This window comes from Ictalurus furcatus, chromosome 12 (genome assembly GCF_023375685.1).
Source record: "Ictalurus furcatus strain D&B chromosome 12, Billie_1.0, whole genome shotgun sequence".
In the NCBI taxonomy this organism is placed as follows: domain Eukaryota; kingdom Metazoa; phylum Chordata; class Actinopteri; order Siluriformes; family Ictaluridae; genus Ictalurus; species Ictalurus furcatus.
The window spans coordinates 28,790,265-28,809,923 of NC_071266.1; the positions used below are offsets into that span (position 1 = coordinate 28,790,265).

The following is a 19,659-nucleotide window of genomic DNA, read 5'->3' on the forward strand; positions in this document are numbered from 1 at the left end:
AAAAATTTGACCACTAGTGGCACTGTAGAGCTCCGTGGCATAAAGTGGGATTCTTGGAAATTGTGTAGCGTGTGTTTTCTCTGGTATAGGTAATAGAAGTATAAGATATTTTTCCTTATAAACAAGGTGATTTGTCTTAGTCAGTAAAGCTGCTACAAAAATAGCAACTGATAGAAACATTAAAGCACAAAGAAATTACTTAAATAGACCATATGAATTGAATGAGGGGGTGGGGCTTAACTCAAAAATGACCTTCTTTGCTTGACAAGCCTGTAAACAAAATTTTATTTTTTAAAGGTTTATTTTATGTCATAAGAACATATTCAAAAAGCTTACAAGACCTGAGTTTATAAGTGCATAATTCCGTTGATGTTAAAATGATAAAGATCGTTTGTGATAAAGATCGTGTCCTCAGGATGGAGCTCAGTAAGAATTAATTGGAGACATTCTCTTTAACATTGGCATACACTTTAATTAATGTCTACCCTATGCTAATAACGTATATTTACATAACTTTTCCAAAAAGTGTTGAATGCCTACAAATGTACATGCATATTTAACGTAATCATTTATTTGAATTCAACTTTTATTAGAAGAATCCAAATAAACTGAAATGTGGGTTGAACTGAATTTTTTTTTCTGGAAAAACTAGAAATAGCTAGATGGGAAAAGAAAATTTTTTTTTTTTCGTGTACAGGCATTATGACTATGAACTCCACTGATTACAGTGAAGATGTAGTGTCTCTAAGGGTCCACACTCTATTGATTGTGATGCCAATTTAGAGCCTTCGTCACTAGATTTGGCAACTTTTTAAACCTCTGTAGCAACTTCATTTTAAAAAAAGAGCCAAGTGAAAACTCTTGCTGCTTTTTGAGAAGACGTTAGCAACCGTCCTGCACTGGATATGACTCTCCAGCTCACATCACAGCTGGTGGTTATAAGAGTTGAGAGTGCAGGTTCACTTGACTCACTACCAGTGTGAAAAGCCAACAACCAATCACTGATCACCATTGTTCCAATCACTGATCACCATTGTTCTCATCACTGATCACCATTGATCCAATCACTGATCACCATTGTTCCATACAACCAAACACTGATCACCATTGATCCGAACAACCAATCACTGATCACCATTGTTCCCAACGACCAGTCACAGATTCTTAAATATGTAAACAGTTACTTTTCATTTTCTTTACATAGTAAAACAAAATATATAATCTATTATTTTCTATTCTGATAAAAATATACATTCATGTAACACGTTTTGATATGCAAATGATCATGACGATTCAACGAATATGCCAATTTACTTGTCACATCATAGTGACATGTAACGACTTTTAAAGCTTGCATTAGCTACGTTCCCGTGAAAAGAATTGACGGCACTGCTCCTCTCTTTGGACTCACGTTATCCAGAACGAGACTAAACAGCAGCTTTTGATTGGTCAGATTAAGAAGCTAGAGTGGAGCACGCGCCTACACATGGGATTGTTTTTCCTGGAAGGTGAGAAGCTGTCCTTCTACCAAGGAAATGTTGGGACCAAAAAATTTCTGGCAATGATGTCATTAAATCACGCCGCCCACGTTTTCCCCTCACGCACCCCCCCACCCTGCTCCCCTGCGTTTGTAGATCCCTTGTATGCTTTACGAGCACGAGTCCACCTTTTCCCGTTATTTCCTGCTTTCCGTCATATGGCCCTTAATGAAAGTGACTCATGCAATGTTTTCTTTTTTCCTTCTCCCAACTACAACCCTACTGGAGAGAGAGCGAGAGAGAGAGAGAGAGAGAGATAGGGGAGGGCACGCACTGCACGCACGCGCTCTCAGCGAATAGCGCGTGTATGTTGTGTTTTTTTTTTCTCTACAGCAGGCACGCGCTGAAGCACACACCGAGCGAGTGAGTAAGTGAGAGAGAGAGAGAGTGGATGTGTCGCAGATTTTAAAACTCCGTGAAAGCTCGCGCGCTCCACCGAAAATGCTAGAACACGCAGAAGTGTCCGGATAACGGGGTTGAGGAACGGGACGGATCGAGCTTCCGCACTGATCGCAGAGCAAAGAAGAAGAAAAAAAAGTGAAACCGAGGCACGCGCTAGAAATTTAAACCAAACAAATAAATAAATACAAGTCAGTTTGAAGGCTGCGCTGCGAAATGGAGCTGTCATCCATCGGAGAGCAAGTGTTCGCCGTAGAGTCCATCACCAAGAAGAGAGTTAGAAAGGTACACTCACATCATTTCTCTTACATTAAAGAAAAGCAGAATTCTTTCAGTGACACGTTGTAAAAAATAAAAATAAAAAAGGGGGAAATTCGCGCGCGGGTTAGTTTCTGTTTCATAGGGGAATTTTTAAAAAAATATATATATCAAAGTGCAACGCGATACTTTTTTAATTTCCCCTGCTGCTGGTCGGTTGGTAGTTTTGCAATGACCAAGCAACCACAAAACGAGCTCCTTTGCTGGAATGACGTTTGCAACTTTTTTTTTTCTTAACTGCTTGTTGTTGCTGCACTTTTTTTGACCCGTCACACACATGCGCGCGCGCTGGTCAGAACACAGCTTTATCACCTCAGGATGGGCAAATAGAATAAAATGTTTTGAAAATATATCGTTATATATTTGTACAAAATATAAATATATATGCACATATAAAAATGATATGAGTAGGTTGCGTGTGTGAGAAGGTGAGAGGAGTGCGGCGCGCGCGCACCAATGTATAGCGCTACCTATGTATGTATGGGTCTCGTGCTCTCTCGCTCTCTCTCTCTCTCTCCGCGCGCTCAGCTTGGCTACGCAGTTAGCTCACAAGCGCACGAGAGGAGAGAGGGAGAGAGAGCGAGGGAGAGAGAATGAGAGAGAGGGAGGGGTTTCAAGGATAGCCGAAGGATTTCTCTCTCATATCCATCCCACGCATCTCTCTCAAAGATTATACAAAAAACCAAACACATTTTATTCCGCGGCTAAACTTCACCATGACTACACCATGGTGCCCACAAAAATAAACTGTATGTCAGTGGCCGAGTAGCAGCATGCTAACGTCTTGTTGTCGCGTGCCCTAACAGAATAACGGTCTCCATGACTCTCCATGATCGCGGGGTTTGATCCTAAATCGACGCGTTACACACTATGATACAGTGATCATATACTACAGTAGTAGTGTGTGGCTCGGGATTGGAACGTGAATTTTTTTTGGGAAAAACAACAACAACAATAAAAATCGTCCGTTGCGTAACCGAGATGTTGTTTACATGTTTCCCATTGGCCCCGCCCACCACTCATCCATCCATCCATTCCAACCATCCCATAAATGTTCTAGAACCCCGCGTGGCGTGACGTCACAGCCAGCGGTAGCCTAGCGATGGGGACGCCTACGTCATTAAAAAAAAGAAGAATACAGTTCTGAGAGCGCGAGGAACAATTCGGGTCTTAAAGGGACAGCGTCCATGTTTTTACTGTGAACCTGTGCAAACTCATTTTAATAAAGCTTTCCTCTGCCTGTCTCTCTCTCTCTCTCTCTCTCTCTCTCTCAGGGAAATGTGGAGTATCTTCTGAAGTGGCAGGGATGGCCTCCTAAGTGAGTGGAGTCAAAACTTTATCTGCGGCTTTTTAAAAAAAAACAAAAAAAAACAAGCCTCACACGTGCGCTGTGCGCATGATAACGGCTACAACTCTCGTCACGGTTAAACCGCTCAGTATCGAAATTACAGTGATCCAGTCTAACATTGTAGAGTCGAAGCCTGAATTCCTTCCCATGTATAAATCTATGAATAAAGTGCTCTACTCGGACGGGATTAGTTTTTCTGACGTTTTTGTTAACTAAAGCCTCTGGTGTACTTAGTTTTGTTTTGTTTTTTTTACGCATTCTCGAGTGTGTGCGCAGTCATACGCATAGCCTATTGAGGTATGCTCGAAGGACAACAACAAAGAAGAATCACAACAACATGGAGTTGCAACGTGCAACGTGCCAGCAATGTGCCAGCAGTTACACATTTTAATTTATTAACGAACAGCATGCCATGCTTTATATCCGTTTATATTTGCATTTAATATGTTGCAAAACAAGTTAGTTCATGCTGTCACTTGTGTTATAGCAGCTATAAATGGTAGTTCTGTCACAAGCCTCTCTTTATCTCAATCAGTTCGTGTGAAGCGTCCACTTTACACGTCCCTGTGAATGAGCTGTTACTATAGAAACAATACCATATTAATATAAACCTGCGCTACTGTCAGAGCTGCTGTTATAGAAAATTAATCAACACCTTCTGACCAATCACAATCCAGAATTCAACAGCACTTTACAGTAGCATGTCTGCAGTGATTGTGACTGATGAGAGTTACATGATGTATGAATTGTGGTCACGATAACGTCCCTAAAGCATCAGATCCATCGCTCCACTTGAACACGGTCTATATTTTACTGTTCAGAGTTTTGATTGCGGCTTGGTTTGGGCGAAAGACGGAGCAAAAGTGAGGACTAACACGCAAATTCGCACGAGTCATAAAATATTTAGGTGTGTAAAGGTCATTTTATAGTCGGGAAAAGTTCATGCAGCAAAGCATGGTCTGTAAACAAACTAACAAACAAACAAATAATTAAATAAATCAAAGTTTCTCTGGAAACTGTATACTATGCTTAACTTTGTCTACATTCACTGTCTAGTTTGAGAGACAGGTTAATTACTTTATTATTTAATTGGTCAGATTAGCAATTGATTAATAATCGAACAACAAAGAAATATTCTAATAAATTTGAGCTAACTTTATTCATGCTAATAATTAGCTAGTCGATTATGTTTACTAAACGGAGACGGTTCAAGTGGGATTCATTGTACAGCCGTAGATGCAGTTATTCACTGAAGAGACTTGCACACTACCTGGCTGCTATTTCACATGTTCACTTTCGACATCTAGCCATGATTGGACACTGTTAAGTGAAGTCCTGCACAGATTTCTGATTTCTGTGTTCCTTTAACTCCCTCGATTTGACTCGTCGCTTCATCACCATGTGGTGTTAAAGCACTCGTTTATTTATAGCATACAGAACCATTTCTACAGTTCTGCATGTGTTTGAGTATAGATGTTTGACCCTGTGTGTGTGTGTGTGTTTATCAGGTACAGCACGTGGGAGCCGGAGGATAACATCCTGGACCCTCGGCTCGTTCTTGCCTTTGAGGAGAAGTGAGTGTCTCTCCTTACACTTCACATTAGCTGGAAAAATGCTGATCAGAATTCTCGAGTTCCTTCTTCTTCTTCTTCTTCTTCTCTCTGTCCGTCCCCAAGCCTTATCGTCTTACTCTGTGTGTGTGTGTGTGTGTGTGTGTGTGTGATAGGGAGGAGCGAGACAGAGCACAGGCTCACAGGAGGAAAGGCCTGAGGCCCCGCAGACTCGTCTTACGGGTAAGAAGCACTTTCCAGAAACCCATTTCTGTGAAACTTCCATGACATGCGGCACAGACAGAACGGAGGGCGGACGTGTCCCTGCAACAACGTGCCCTTTAAACCAGTCACTGGTGTATGATGTCATCACTGTGCGCCTCCTATTTCCCCCACTACTGAGCCTCTTATATTCCCTTAGTACGGGAGAGTAAATATGTAGCACTGAATTTCACTTCACAGAATTGTTCAGTTACCAAAATCAGAATGTTATTAATGACATAAATGACATAAACTATTATGTCATTATATCTAAGGAAAAAAATTTTTTTTGCTTATATTTACTGCGTCTCTCTGGAAAATGATGCACGAGTAGCTAGTGAGAGTGCTCACAGAGGATCAGTGCTTATCAACAGCGAAAGACGGTTTTAAGTGCTATTCTCAGGTTCATTTATCACTCAATTTTAACTATTAGAGCACTAACTATTAGCACATACAAACTGATACGTCTGTGTTTGCTTATACAGGTTGTTATCAAACTTTCATAGATCATCCATACACAGATGGACTTGAAAATTAAAATCAGAGTGTAGCCTAATCTTTAGAAAACACAGGTTCAGTGAATCAGATTTAAATCACGATTAAAAGCTTGGGTTCCCCAGTTAATTTAAACATCAGCCAAGATGTTAGTGATAGTTAGCGTGTTTGTTTAGCGTCTAATCGTGTTTAACTTTTTAAAGGAGCAGTGTGAAGTGCGTGGAGCCCTCTGCAGGCTTGGAGGTGAATTGCAGCTAAAACACTTCCAAGTTTTTCCTTCAAATACAGTTCAAACAGGGTGGGGTGGGTTTTTTTTTTGTAATTAAAGTTTATTGATTATTAAAGTCTAGAAAGACTTTGTTACAAACCTCTGACAGATAAATATTGTGGGACTAACGTACTTTAATTTACTTTAAACAGATAGATTAAAAAAAAATTTATTCATTTAATATTAGGTTTGCTTGGGATTATTATGTGCACTTGATGAAAGCTCCATGGGACCATTATTTGTTGGTAATTCTAAAAGTATTTTATTTATTTATTTATTTATTTAGTCACAGTGAATTTTTATGAAAAAAGGTAATATAAATATAAAGATATATACATGTGAAGGAATATAAGGTTTTACTGTTTTTTTTGTTAAAAAAAAAACTTTTAAAAAGTTTTATTTAAAAGAACAAATAAACAGTATTGTTCTTAAGTTGGTACAGTGATTTATAATTTAATTGGAATTATGTAGTCAATCATTTAATTAATTCACCATTTTATGACATTATATAAACAGTTACAGTAAGTTAAAAAAAATGTATTTTGTGTTATTTATGCGTGTTTTTCTTGTAATCACGTAGAACATCTACGCCATGGAGCTCCGAAGTGCTCAGAAAACTTCGGAGAAACCCGCTCCCCGATTCCGCCTGTCACTCGCCCGCTCCATGGGGGCGGGGCTACAGCACAATGCGAGGCGCTGCAGGAATGGTGAGGGTGGAGTCTACCACCGCCTGTTGAAGCGCAGGAGCAGGCAGTTTGTGCCTAAATCGTTGGAAAGTGCAGAATCGCCACGGCAACGAACACTGACCCTTGAGAAAAACGCAGCGGAGGAGGATGAGCAGGAGAAAGAGTGGGAGAAAGAGGAGGAGCAGCAGGAGAAGAAGAAGAGGAGGAAGACTGAAAATGAGGAGCATCATGACATTCCACACGGTATGTGTAACACGGCATCGGCATGACAACTGTTGCTAAGATACAATGCATGTATCATGCACTGAAGGGGGGTGGGTCAAAGAGGCCACACTGAGTCTCTCGAGCCGTCACGACTCGGAGCTAGTGATCGCTAAATACGGCTCGGTAGCTCGCTCTGCAGGAACGTGACGAGAAAGTCAGTGAAGATCTGAGCAGAGCTTTCAAAGCCGTCAGTGCACCAGCAGAACGACACACCACACACACGCTGTACAACATACCGTGTCCTCGGGTATCTCAATCTGATATTTCTGCCATATCGCCCTCTCTCTCTCTCTCTCTCTCTCTCTCTCTCTCATGACTCACTGAGAAAGTGCCATATTGCCTGGAGATATTCAGCGTGAGATGAGAGATGAAGCGTCACCGATCTATTGGTTGGTGATCTAATGTTGTGCAACATTCACCAAAAAAAAAAAAAAACAAGCACGTTTTAGAGGTGTTTCAGCTGCAGTGCCAGTTACATCATCCTCACTTCCATCAGCAGAGCGAAGCTGCAGAACATTGCACATACGAAGACGAACTGCAGTAATTAATGTGTATTCTTTTAACCAAGTTGTTTCTGGATCAGAGAAAAAAAAAATTGTATGGAAACCTCTCAGAGATAAAAAAACAAAACAAAACAAAACAAAAACAAAACTCTCACAGATTAGATTACAAAATGTTTCATTTTTATTCGAGAGCATTAGATCAGGTCTGGAGACCGAGGAACCTCAGAGCCTTTGATTCTCCATCCACAAGATACGGAGCATGAGAATGGTGCAATCTGATTGGCTCTCTGTTTCCGACAGGAAAACAAACTCTTCAGATCAACAGTATTAATGCTGTAATACCCGTATAACCTTCACAGCAGAGACACATTACCCCTGAAAATATTAAGCAGCTAGAGCAGTGGTCTTCAACCCAGTTCCTGGAGATCTACTGTAGCCTCCTGAAGACTTTAGCTCCAACCACAATGGTGTCCATCTGACCACTTCCTTAAGAAGTTCTTGATCAACTTACATTTTGGAGATTTTGGAGATGAAACCTGCAGGAAGGTGGATTTCAAGGAAGATGGTTGAGCTAGGAACTATTAGCAAGATAGCTTACCAGAAAGCAGTAACACAATGTATTTCCTAATTAAGATACAGAAAATGTATTTACTTCTCAAACACCTAAATATCTCAACTGGTCAGCTAGTGAGGAGCGGTGAATTTCAAGTTCACTTTAAAAGTTATCAAAAGAGTCAGTGGTGAATAAACAAGAATCTCAGATGTTTACATGTGCTAACTGGAATTTAACCTATAGGAACTCGTGCCCACTTGGGCAAAACACGCACGGAAACATTATCCGTGACCTCAGAGAGATCTCACACGTTTCCACATAGCAGGGAGCTGTGACAATCAGTAGTGGCGTAACGTTGTGCAGCCATGTTCTTTACTGAAGCTACTCATTTCTTTTTCAATCTCAGGCCCGGAGATGACAGAAGACCACGTCCTCTCAACACAGGAAGCTGTCATCACTGATGGAAAACCAGAACACTGCGCTTCCTCCCCCGACTGCGAGGTGGAGCCACCCAGCACCGAGATCGGTTCAGCTACAACAGCAGCGGACCAGTCAACGAGCACTACCATCACAAACACATACGAGCACAAGCCAATCACTGACACTTCAGGGGGCGGAGTCACCCAAGATAAACCCACGACTGACAAATCACTGAACAGCAGCTCAGGAGCGGGTGTGATCACAGACAGGCTCCAGAATCGAGCCTCGGTGATAACGGTTCGGTTCGGTTCGATTGACAGGTCTGCACAGGATGAGGAGAAGGAGACAGGCGAGACAGACAGCGACGCGAAGAGAGAGACAGACAAGGACGAGGTCACGGCCGAGTGCACCACTACCTTGCAGCTGAGCGCGGAGGTCAGAACAGACGAGTCTCAGGCATCCGAGTGCACACAGCATCCTGGGAAGGTGATCGTGACTAACGTGACGATTAACTCCCTGACGGTGACGTTTAAAGAGGCGACGGCAGCGGAAGGGTTTTTCAGCAGCTACGGGCTGCAGGTCTGAGGGAACGAGGAGGAAAGAGGAAACACCGTTACAACCAAAAGTATTTCCTGTCAAATTGCTAATGTGGTTAACGATCAAAGAGAGAGAGAGAGAGGAGTAAGCGAATCGATTTTGAATAACGAATCCGTTAGAAATGTTAGCATTTGAGGTAAAGTACACCTTATTCACATGCGCGCGAGATAGAGAGTGAGAGATTACATGACCAGCATATGTGTTGATCTGTCGATGTAGTGAAGCCTTTTCGCCGTTTTTGCTTTACAGATACTCGTCCGTTGTTAAAAAGGGTTACGTTTCCGTCTCCGTCCTTTCGTTTTAGTGAAACCGTGAACAATAGTGGAAGGATTTTCATGTTGCTGACAGTGACACCTTTAAATGCACGCAAAAAAAACCAACAAAAAACAAACAAACCGAACGCCGTTTCCACTTAACGCTTCGTTGGTGTTAACCGTTCCACTAAAACAAAAGAAAAAAATGCAGATGTCTATGGATTTAACGCAAGTTCTTCTTTCAGGGACGGCGATGACCAGATGACATCATCATCAACCCATAGTCTCTGCAGCCCTGTCCCCCCTCCCACCCCCCAGTCTGGGAGAGGTAAAGGTTTAGCCGGCTCGGGTTTTGCTCTGCCTTGCGCTCCGAGGCCTTGCTGCATTTTTAACGAGTCCGTATCAGTTCACATTACAAACGCCATTGCACAGGCTGTACTGAAGTGTATTCACGAAGCGTCGGAAAACAGTGTGCTTTAGATGTATCTCTAGCATGCAACAAAGTCGAGCTGAACGTTACTACTATGTGGTGAAACCGCAAAAAGAAAAAAAAAAAGAGAAAAACATGCCGTTATACGACTTGTAGTTCATCTATGGCAAGGTTACATTTTTATTTGTATTTCCAATAAATAAAGTGACAAAAATGTTTTGTCTCATTCGTGGATCATGTTTACTACATCAACAATTTTAAAAAACGTCTTTAAATGATGAAATACTTCATGGGAAATTAACTCGAGTGTGAAAATGGGTACTGCAGCGGTCCTTTAAGAAACATCACATTGAAAGATCTTAATTTGCTACTGTGTCCTAAAACAGAAGAGCCATTTAAAAGTCCCAATTTGCAAAAGAACCGGTTTACCAGAGAAAAGTTAGAAACGGAAATCTGGATTATTTTATTTTAGTTGAACTGAAGGATCTTCACTCTGGTGTTTACCTTTTATTACTGGAATGTTGTCATTTATTATTCCAAACCTTTGTAGGGGGTATAATTCAGTTCTGCCGTCTGCTTTTCATGACCGCTAATGGTCCGAAGCAGAATAAATATAACCTTTTTTTTATTATTTTTAAACCATACCAAAATGTACAATATAATCATATATACACATTTCAACTTTTATAGTTACACCACAGAGCATGTTGAAGTGTGGATTCTGAGCTGGTCTGAAGGTGTTGATTTAACGTGTGTAACTGCTGATTAAGGCTGGAAATTTCTGTGAGGAGACACGCTTCGGTTTAACGTTTGTGGAAGGAGTCTCCAGTGTCAGAGCTTTGTAACAGAGGGAAAGCTGTAACTAAGTTTCCTGACAGCTTCAGGACAGAGGAGTTTTGTAGGACGGAGGACTATTTATAGCTGAAAACAGGAACGAACAGAAGTTACTTCCAGACGTTCCACAGCATTAAATGAAAAAAAGAACTTCAGTTGTTATAAACAAACAAAAAATAAATTGTAATCGCTCAGATTGCTGCGGTGCAAGACAAATAAATCACTATAGTAACCACCTTCAGGGTAGTAACAGTCAATTTTCTGCTTCTTCACACCAACCAAACACAAGTGGTTAATAATTACCTTCCTGTAAACAAATATTAATGCTTGGACAACACTGTCAATCAAACAAACTTGTTGTTGACATCATTTTATTACAAAAATGGTATGGAGTCCAAGGTTTGTTCCTTTGTACAGTAAAAAATAATTAAATTAAACTAAAAAAAACCAAAACAAAACAAAAAAAAAACAACAAAAAAAAACAACTCAGCGCAATGAGATTTCTGAAAGTGGAGGCAATGAGGAAGGAGAGATCAGTTCTTTAGATAAACTCTAATCTCATCTATGCATATTAGCATAAACACACACGCACACACACACACGCGCACACACACACAAGCTTCTGCAAATACATGCCTCCACTAGCCAATAAGTGTCGTAAGTACACACACACACACACACACACACACACACACACACACACACACACACACACACTGGGGAAAACAGGACGTGTGGTTTGCCCCATGTGGACACTATGGCTAGGCATTTTCAACAAATGTGGCACAAAAGAAAACAAAACACAAAAAAGGTCCACTGGCCGACACCACTAAGCCTTTCAGCCCACAACACTGTGAATCTTCTCGATATCCGTCAACATAAATGTAACGAAACCACTCTGCAAATTCTCAGGTATTAAAAATAGACTCTGTAGAATTGTAGCAGTCTCCAGGAGCCGAGAGAAAAAAAAATATCACTAGAATAAATAACAGAATGTAAAACCAAACTTTTCAAAAAGATACGCATGACATCTGAATAATTAATTAAACAGTAACAAAAATGACAGGAATTGTAACATTTGTCGCATTTCCGTCTTGTAAAAATAGTAACAGAGACCGCTTCAAGGAGCAAAAAAATATTTATAAAATAAAACCCATTGCATTCAATAAATCAGTACTTTACATTTTTAAAATATTAAAAAATATATCTTAAAAAGGTAAATACTCCCCCAGGCCTGAAAATATTACCTGTGTTCTATTCTCTGAGTCGGAGAAACAAGCCTTTATTTGTTCACAATTGGCAAAAAACAAAAAGGAAAAGAAAAAAAAAAGCCATAATTTAGCGTTCACACTCATAACATTCCGGTTATGCAAGTTCCGCATCTCCCATAGGAAGATCAGAGTTCATGGTGTTCATAGTTAAGAAAGAAATTAAATAATTAATAACCGTAATATCAAAACAAAGCTAACACTGTCTCTGGCAAGGTTTTCTAACTACATGTCTAATGGGTTCATGTTCACCCCGAGATCCTGCCCACTAGGGGGTCGTATGTCTTTCGCGCCCGCAGGGTGGAGTCCCACCATACCGCTGAGATGCGGCAGCATCGAGTTCCCACCAGGGTCCATAGCATTCTGCTGTAGCTGGGGAGGAGGTGGAGGAGGAGCCATGCCAGGTAGGTGCTGCTGTAGATGAGCGGGGTGTGGTGAAGCCGTCTGAGTCTGCTGCATTCGTGGGGACGGACTCGAGTGTGGCGGCTGCGATTGCGGACGAGGGGAGGGTTGAGGCGATCGCACTTGGTTGCTGAGAGAGTTGGGGAGCGGCTGGCCCTGCAGGTGTGGCGACTGGGACATTTGCTGCTGTGGGCTCATGGGATTGTTCTGCTGTGCAGGCGAAGTCCCACCTAGGTGCTGCTTCTGTTGCTGAAGCAGTCGCTGGTGGATTGCTTGCTGCAGCATTGCCGGAGATGATGAAGACTGCGTTCCTCCTTGTCCTGGCTGCATCTGTGGACCACCTCTATCAGGCCCTTGCAGCCCAGCGTTCTGCTGCTGCTGCTGCTGCTGCATTTGCAATCTGTGTTGATGCTGCAGTCTCTGCTGCAAGGCTGCAGCAGCTTGCTGCTGTGCAGCGTTGCCTGGATAACCCTGTTGCTGGGCCGGGTTTCCTGGAAAAGCCTGCTGTTGGGTTAAGTTGCCTGGAAAACCCTGCTGCTGGGTCAAGTTGCCTGGAAAACCCTGCTGCTGGGTCGTGTTGCCTGGGTAACCCTGCTGCTGAGCTGAGTTGCCTGGGTAACCCTGCTGCTGAGCCGAGTTGCCTGGGTAACCCTGCTGCTGAGCCGAGTTGCCTGGGTAACCCTGCTGCTGAGCCGAGTTGCCTGGGTAAGCTTGCTGCTGAGCCGAGTTCCCTGGGAAACCCTGGGTTGAGTTGCCGGGGTAACCTTGCTGCTGTGCCGAGTTGCCAGGGTAACCCTGCTGCTGGGCACCAGGTTGCACCCCTGGTTGTGTCTGCTGAGCCTGCTGACCCATGTAGCCCTGCTGCTGTGGGAATGTGGTGTGATTTCCCCCTGACTGTTGCTGCTGCTGCTGCTGTTGTTGCAGCTGTAGTTTCTGCTGTTGTCTCCTTAACAGCAGCTCTCTGAACTGTGGATTCATGTTGGCCACATTGGGAGGCACTTGGCCCGGTATTCCTTGCTGTTGCTGCTGTTGTTGTAACCCGGCAACTTGCTGCTGCTGAAGCAGGGGCCTCTGAGGTTGTTGCATTTGCTGCTGCTGCTGTTGTTGCAGCTGGGCCAGTTGGGCTTGTCCCATATTCATGGTTGGCTGAAGCCCACAAGCATTGACTCCCACTGGCTGGCTGCTCATGGCTGCCCCTGGTCCTCCCGGCCCACCAGCAGGACCTCCTGGCCCATTTTTATACTTGTAAACTCGCTGCTTTATAAATGCAGCCATTAGTTGTGGATTGGAACGAAGAATGTTGAGAACCTGCTGCTGCTGCTGAGGTGAGCTAGGTGATCGCAGGGCTTGCATGAATTCCTGCACAGTTCCCTGAGGAAGACTCCCACCTGCCATTCCACCTGCAGCACCACCCTGCAGTCCACCCTGCACCATATTCATCAAGGCATTGTGATTTGGCATTTGCTGTTGCTGCTGTGACTGTTGAGACTGCTGCATTTGTTGCTGCATTGTAGCCATCCCAGGCTGGTTCATAACTGGAGGTCTCTGCTGAGGTGGAATCCCCTGTCCAGTCCATTGCTGCTGAGCAGAAGGCTGAAGCTGCACATTAGCTCTTTGCTGCATCTGCACCTGTGGAGGAAGCTGGCCCTGTGCAGTAGGCTGTGGTACAGGTTGCTGCTGCATGGGTCCCGCTCCAACCATCATTCCTTGAGGTCCCTGCTGCTGTTCTATCTGGCCTCGGGAAACAGTAGCTTGCGCATGAGGAGGTAGCCCTGTTCCACCTACCATGCTAACCCCTGGATGGGTCATCCCAATCTGCGCTTGGGGTTGTTGGTGGTGTGGGTGTGGTTGTATCATGCCTGTCTGTGTAGGTTGCCTCTGTAGTAGTTGAGCTTTTGCCATATTTCTTTGTGCATCTGCCACTTGCTGGATCTTCTTTGCGATTTCCACAGCTGCTGCAGGAGGACCCGACTGTTGCTGCAATGGACCTGCCCCTAAGCTGCTGGGGCTTGCCGGACTCAGGCCTGGTTTGCCTGTAGAACCTGGAGGTCTCAGGCCATACTGAGCCAAACCGCTGGGATGTGGTGACTGTCCCGTCTGTTGTTGAGAAACCATTTGAGGCTGGGGAGAGGTCATCACTCCCTGAGCACTTTGCATTTGCTGAAATTGCGGATGGCCAGGGTGCTGGGGAGGCATGTTGCCCTGTGGTTGCTGTATCTGCTGAGGGGATGCAACAGGAATGCTTCCCATTCCAGGCTGGGGTACAGGAGCAAGACTTTGTTGGGTAGGCGTCTGAGGAGTGGGAGGCTGGGTACCCACTGATGTTGGTGTGCTACGACCCGTGGCACAGTTGCTGCCTGGCGATGGAAGTCCTCCAGGTGGGCCACCACTAAGAGGAGGCTGCCCAGTCCGCTGCATGGTGGCCATGCGCCTACGCAGCATCTGCGCTTGCTGTAGCCTGTGCTGCAGCTGCTGCTGCCTGAGTTTCTGCTTTATGTTGAGGCAAAATGGCACAGGGCACTTGTTCTCCTGGCAGTGCTTGGCATGATAGCAGCACAAAGCAATGAGCTGCTTGCAGATGGGACAGCCACCATTTGTCTTGCGCTTGCAGCCCTTTGTGTGCTGCACCACCCGCTTCATCTTCTGGCAAGAAGGCAGGGAGCAGTTGGCATTGCGACACTGACAGGCATGCACCAGAGACTGGATGCAGCGCTGGATGCTAAGACGACGAGAGTCACCAGGGTTCTGAGTGGCGGCTGTTGTCTGGTTGCTACTCTCATCGTCTAGACCAAGACCAAGCTTCTCCATCTTGTGCTCATGACCCTTAGTTTTATAGCAAGTGATGCAAAGGTCATAGTCCTGCAAAGAATAAAGAAATCACCTTTAGTGTTTTGAGAAAAGGATTCCCTTTGTGACAATTGTCCATATTTCAGTTGTTCTGGTGCTTGGGATCACGGTGCATGAAGTGCAACAAGACCGATTAGAATTAGCAACAACAGCTGCTCAAAAGGAGCACCATCGACCTCTCTTACCTCACAGACGGTGCAGTGGAAGCGTGTCTCCACATGATGTTTGCACTCATTGCAGGTATAGACAAAGCGATCCTGGCTTTGGTTGTGCAGTTCCACCAGCATGCACATTGAGCTCCACTTGGCTCGTCGCAAAGAGCTGAACTCCAGGTGCTTGTCCCGAGCCAGTGTCAGAAAGGCGTCACGCCCATCCATCAGGTCGCACGCCATCAGTGGGTCTGGATCTATGATGGCAGGTAGCGAGTTGACGGAAGGGCCAGCAAGGAGACGGATGACGAAGAAGACCTAAGAACACCGAAGAGTTAAGAAAATGTTTTTTTGTTGTGGAAAGGCAGACATTGTCAAAGGCTGATTAAATTAGCAAGAAAACTACCTCTTTATGTTTCTCCATGGTAGCGTACAGTTTTTGGGATAGGTCGTTTGAAACATTAGGCACTCCTGGTTTCTTCTTGTTGGCTCGGCTCATGCTGCTTTTGTTCTTGTTCGTCTTCTTGTTGTTCTTTTTCTTCGCGTTTTTGCTGTCGCCCTCCGTGGCCTGCAGAAACAAATAAGACGTAGCGTTTATAGGAAAGCCAAACTTGTATAAAGACACCACCTTTATTGAACAAGTAAGCAACCTGCCGTGACCAGATCAGGACATGTTGGTGCTATCTAATTAGACATGTTCATCCTTTCGATGGCTTCAGAATGTAAACTCACATCGACACTTTCGTTGGATGTGCTGTTCTCCTCTCTTTTCCTCTCCTCCTCTTCTTGCTCCAGCTCTTTGATGCTCTCCTCCAGCACATTGGGCCAGAAATCGCCCTCAAAATAAGGCAGCTCCTTTGCGCTCGTCAGGCGATCCTCAGTTGCCTGTTTAAAGATGTCCTAGGAGAGGGAAGGAGAAGAAAATGGGTCAGGGGTTAACACGAAATATGGAGCAGAGCTTATTTACATAAACATAGCTTCATGTGCACAAACACACGAGCAGATACAACGATTAAGGAGAAGCTCTGAAGGGGGAAATGGGCCAAGATGCTCAGCAGGGATTCTGAAAAGCTTAACAACAGCACTATAGCAATGGCTACCTTGTAGTCATGAACAATTCGCTCTGCCACAGCCTTGTCCAGCATTTTCTTGTACCACTCCTGCAGTCGTTTGGGTTTGGGGATCTTCTGGTCCGGTGGGTGACAGTGGAAGATGTAGTCATCTCCTTCACTTGGTGGACACGCCCAGATATGTCCTGTGGTGAACCCCAACTTCTTCACATATTCGAGGTACCCGACTAGGATCTCGTGATACACACCTGTCCTCAGATGACGTGGCTGAAAGAAGTGCACGCTGTCCAGATAGGAGATATACACACGTCTGCGAAAGGAAAGAGATGAACAGACGGAAAGAGAGACGGCAGCGAGAGAACAAGTCAGTCAAACTTTGATAAACGTGCTTAAGGCTCAGTTTCCAGTCAACAGTATCACAAGGAGACAGACACATACACTCTAGTGGTCCCCCCACCGCCTTTCAGTTAATCAAGTATCTAGGAGATAAAAAGTCTTCTTTGGAGTATTTGCTCTCACCTCTGATTGGGCGGAGGACAATCTGAGCCATACTCTTGTACGTGCATGCCGAAAAAACACACATCCACTCCACTGATGTCCTCGAACGCAAACAGAGCTTTCGTCCGGTAGGGGAAAGACTCCGCCATTTCACCACTGTCCACAAATCTGCCAACACAAAGTATTACACATTATTACTCCACTCATATTTTTAAACGATACCACTGGATATTTTGGATGGTGATGTTATCTACATGGCTGTTTGTTGGTATAAGAGAATTATACCAACATCCCAAAAATAACCCAACTGGACTCCCACCTGGACTTCATTCCCGGCTTCACTTCAACCATTTTGTCGGAGACGTGAACCACCCGGATAGTGACATCACCGGTTTCGGGATGAGTCTGCCGCTTCAGGAACTCGTTCACTCGTGTCTCCAGGAAGTTGCCCAGCTTCGTCTGGGGAAGCCCTGGGAGACGAGACAGGAAAAGGAAGAAAAAAAATGTTGACATTTAAATCCTGACAGCAGTGATGAGTCCCACGGTCACCATAATAACTGCAACAGGTGACGAAAGTGTGTTCCTGTGATGAGCCTTCCTGGAGGATGGGAATATCCAATGTGTGCTGACGTTAAGCAAAGTTACTCTTACCAACCGAAACTTGATTACAAATTTTTTTTGTCATTAATGAACGACATTATACTTTCTATCTGTTTAGAGTTACATTTAATGCTGTGGAACGCCAATGAAACGAAGTTAGTTCTTTTTATCACTTACGTTACACGTCACTTACAGTTACAAACACATTTCTCCTTACAGAAAACTTCACCGTATTAGCAATTTTTAAAATCTGTTTACGTGGAGTGTCCACTGTACATGTTACCATGGCACCATACTGTTAGTCTCTGACTCATTCTCCACAAACAAAAGCATTTCTACTTCATCACTGACATCAAACTGGTAATATAGAATATCAACTTTTTTATATATTAACATTAACTGGATTTGAATTATACTACTCTACAAATATTTTTTTCTGTGCAATATATACTTTGTCATCTCATCTTCATTTAAATCTTTCAACGGTGTACTGGAGCTTTAATTCAGAGCGAGCAGCGCGGCAAAAATAAATTAGACTCAACGCCGAATCTCCCGCTTCACTGCTGCAGCATCTGGTGTAAAATATTATCAGTGCAGAGATTACAGAGATTACAAACGCAGTTTTGTCGTCATTCTACACAAAGAGAATCAATGTGTTTTCCCGCCCTCTTTTGATTGAAAGGATATAATCGACCCTGATCATCGGATGTTTTTAAACTATCGGCCGATACCTTGGTGCATCTCTTATTATAATGTATTATAAATCTGATTTGCAGCTGCACTGCTGTCGGACACCAGACACACACACACACACGGTCTCTGTTCCTGAAGTGACTTTCAGGCTGCAGTAAAGCACACACTGGGCTAATCTATCTGCATTGACCTATTTAACCACAAATTGCATATTCAATAAGATAAATACACAAAATGGACATGGAATTTTGCTCATTCTCCACAAACGCTGCTCAAACATCAGCTTCACAACTTTTCAGAATGCCCTGAGAATCTCAGCTGTACAAGTTGCTCGAGTTTGGTGTGAAGTTCAGTAATGTTCTGTAAAACACACCGAAGCTTTCAGCCATAGTGAAAATAAACACTGTAACTGTCCATCATCTCCTTGTTCTACTCCTGCAGAAGACACGGGCAGAAGTCTACTATCTGTTTGGCATTCACTGTTTAAAAAAGATAAACAAAAAAAAACACACTTACTTTTGGCGGCGTATTTATTCTCCTTCCTTGTCTTATTGGACGCCTTCAAACAGCCGTCGCACACAAAGCTGTAGAGGGATTTAACGTAGAGGTGAGGAGAGATCCCTGTGAAAGCTGACCTCATAACTACAGCCAGTGTTTACCTGTGACTCGTCACTGTTTTAAATACAGACAGAAACCAGCTCACCCTAACGGCCAGATCGTCTCGTTGTGCAGGACGCAGATTTGGTGCATTTTACGAGCACAGTCAGAACATTCCACGAATCTGCAGGAGGAAAATTTAAATACGTAACTGTTCTGGCTCTGACGCAAAACATCAAAAGACGTAATTAACGCCGTAAAAACCCTTCGAACAGCTGAGCTATATGACGAGACTTACAGTTCTGGGTCGAGGGTGTCGTTCTTCTTCTTCTCAAACTGGTCTTTATTGATGGCTCTTTTAAAAATAAATAAATAAATAAATACATAAATAAAGCAGGGGTTAACCAAACAGTTCATTAAACTAATTTGAAATGTTACAAGAAAATAAAACAAGCTATGAGTAACGCACACATCTGAACAGAAACCGAAGACAAGCTACCAACCGAATATTACAGACTAAATTAATTTCCAATCGTAAAAGTTATCTAATGAGTCAAATAAAACCCAGCCTCTATAATGCATGTTCTTGTGTTGAATTTTTCTTAAGTTGACCAACCTATTCCGGAAAAGCTAACTTGTTATAAATGATCAAGATATTAGATACTATTAAAAAACTCTCACTGCTGAACCTGTATAAGATTCAACAACAAACAAACACACAAAAAAGGTAAAAGTGCAGGTTTAAATACGTTAAACGATACAAAATTATAACAAAAATTTCAATATTATAAATCTATGACTACCAAAGAATAATAAA

At 43.4% G+C, this 19,659-nt stretch overlaps 2 protein-coding genes across 6 annotated transcripts in view; one reads left to right on the forward strand and one right to left on the reverse strand.

Moving 5' to 3' along the window:
• The first annotated feature begins 1,801 nt into the window (after positions 1–1,801).
• cbx7a (chromobox homolog 7a) lies at positions 1,802–10,100 on the forward strand. 3 transcript variants are annotated; one of them, XM_053637781.1, is made up of 9 exons: positions 1,803–2,222; positions 3,530–3,573; positions 5,112–5,177; positions 5,330–5,396; positions 6,113–6,207; positions 6,365–6,422; positions 6,758–7,106; positions 8,590–9,228; positions 9,700–10,100. In XM_053637781.1, exons 1-8 carry the CDS (start codon positions 2,154–2,156, stop codon positions 9,186–9,188), a joined length of 1,347 nt encoding a protein of 448 aa, XP_053493756.1. In that variant the 5' UTR covers positions 1,803–2,153; the 3' UTR covers positions 9,189–9,228; positions 9,700–10,100. The 3 variants fall into 3 exon arrangements, with proteins under 3 accessions (XP_053493755.1, XP_053493756.1, XP_053493757.1); XM_053637780.1 differs by having other exon boundaries at positions 1,802–2,222; positions 8,590–10,100; XM_053637782.1 differs by lacking the exons at positions 6,113–6,207; positions 6,365–6,422 and having other exon boundaries at positions 1,809–2,222; positions 8,590–10,100.
• Positions 10,101–11,072: 972 nt separating this feature from the next.
• The window catches only part of ep300b (E1A binding protein p300 b), a 29,214-nt gene continuing 20,627 nt past the window's right edge, over positions 11,073–19,659 (reverse strand). For all 3 annotated transcript variants that reach the window (XM_053637745.1, XM_053637744.1, XM_053637746.1), the window contains 10 exons: positions 19,141–19,197; positions 18,949–19,026; positions 18,762–18,829; positions 17,272–17,422; positions 16,974–17,120; positions 16,485–16,764; positions 16,117–16,284; positions 15,791–15,952; positions 15,421–15,702; positions 11,073–15,247 (listed from right to left, as the gene is read on the reverse strand). In XM_053637745.1, coding sequence (XP_053493720.1) covers positions 12,212–15,247; positions 15,421–15,702; positions 15,791–15,952; positions 16,117–16,284; positions 16,485–16,764; positions 16,974–17,120; positions 17,272–17,422; positions 18,762–18,829; positions 18,949–19,026; positions 19,141–19,197 — 4,429 coding nt within the window. In that variant the 3' untranslated portion in view covers positions 11,073–12,211. The remainder of the gene's footprint in view (positions 15,248–15,420; positions 15,703–15,790; positions 15,953–16,116; positions 16,285–16,484; positions 16,765–16,973; positions 17,121–17,271; positions 17,423–18,761; positions 18,830–18,948; positions 19,027–19,140; positions 19,198–19,659) is intronic.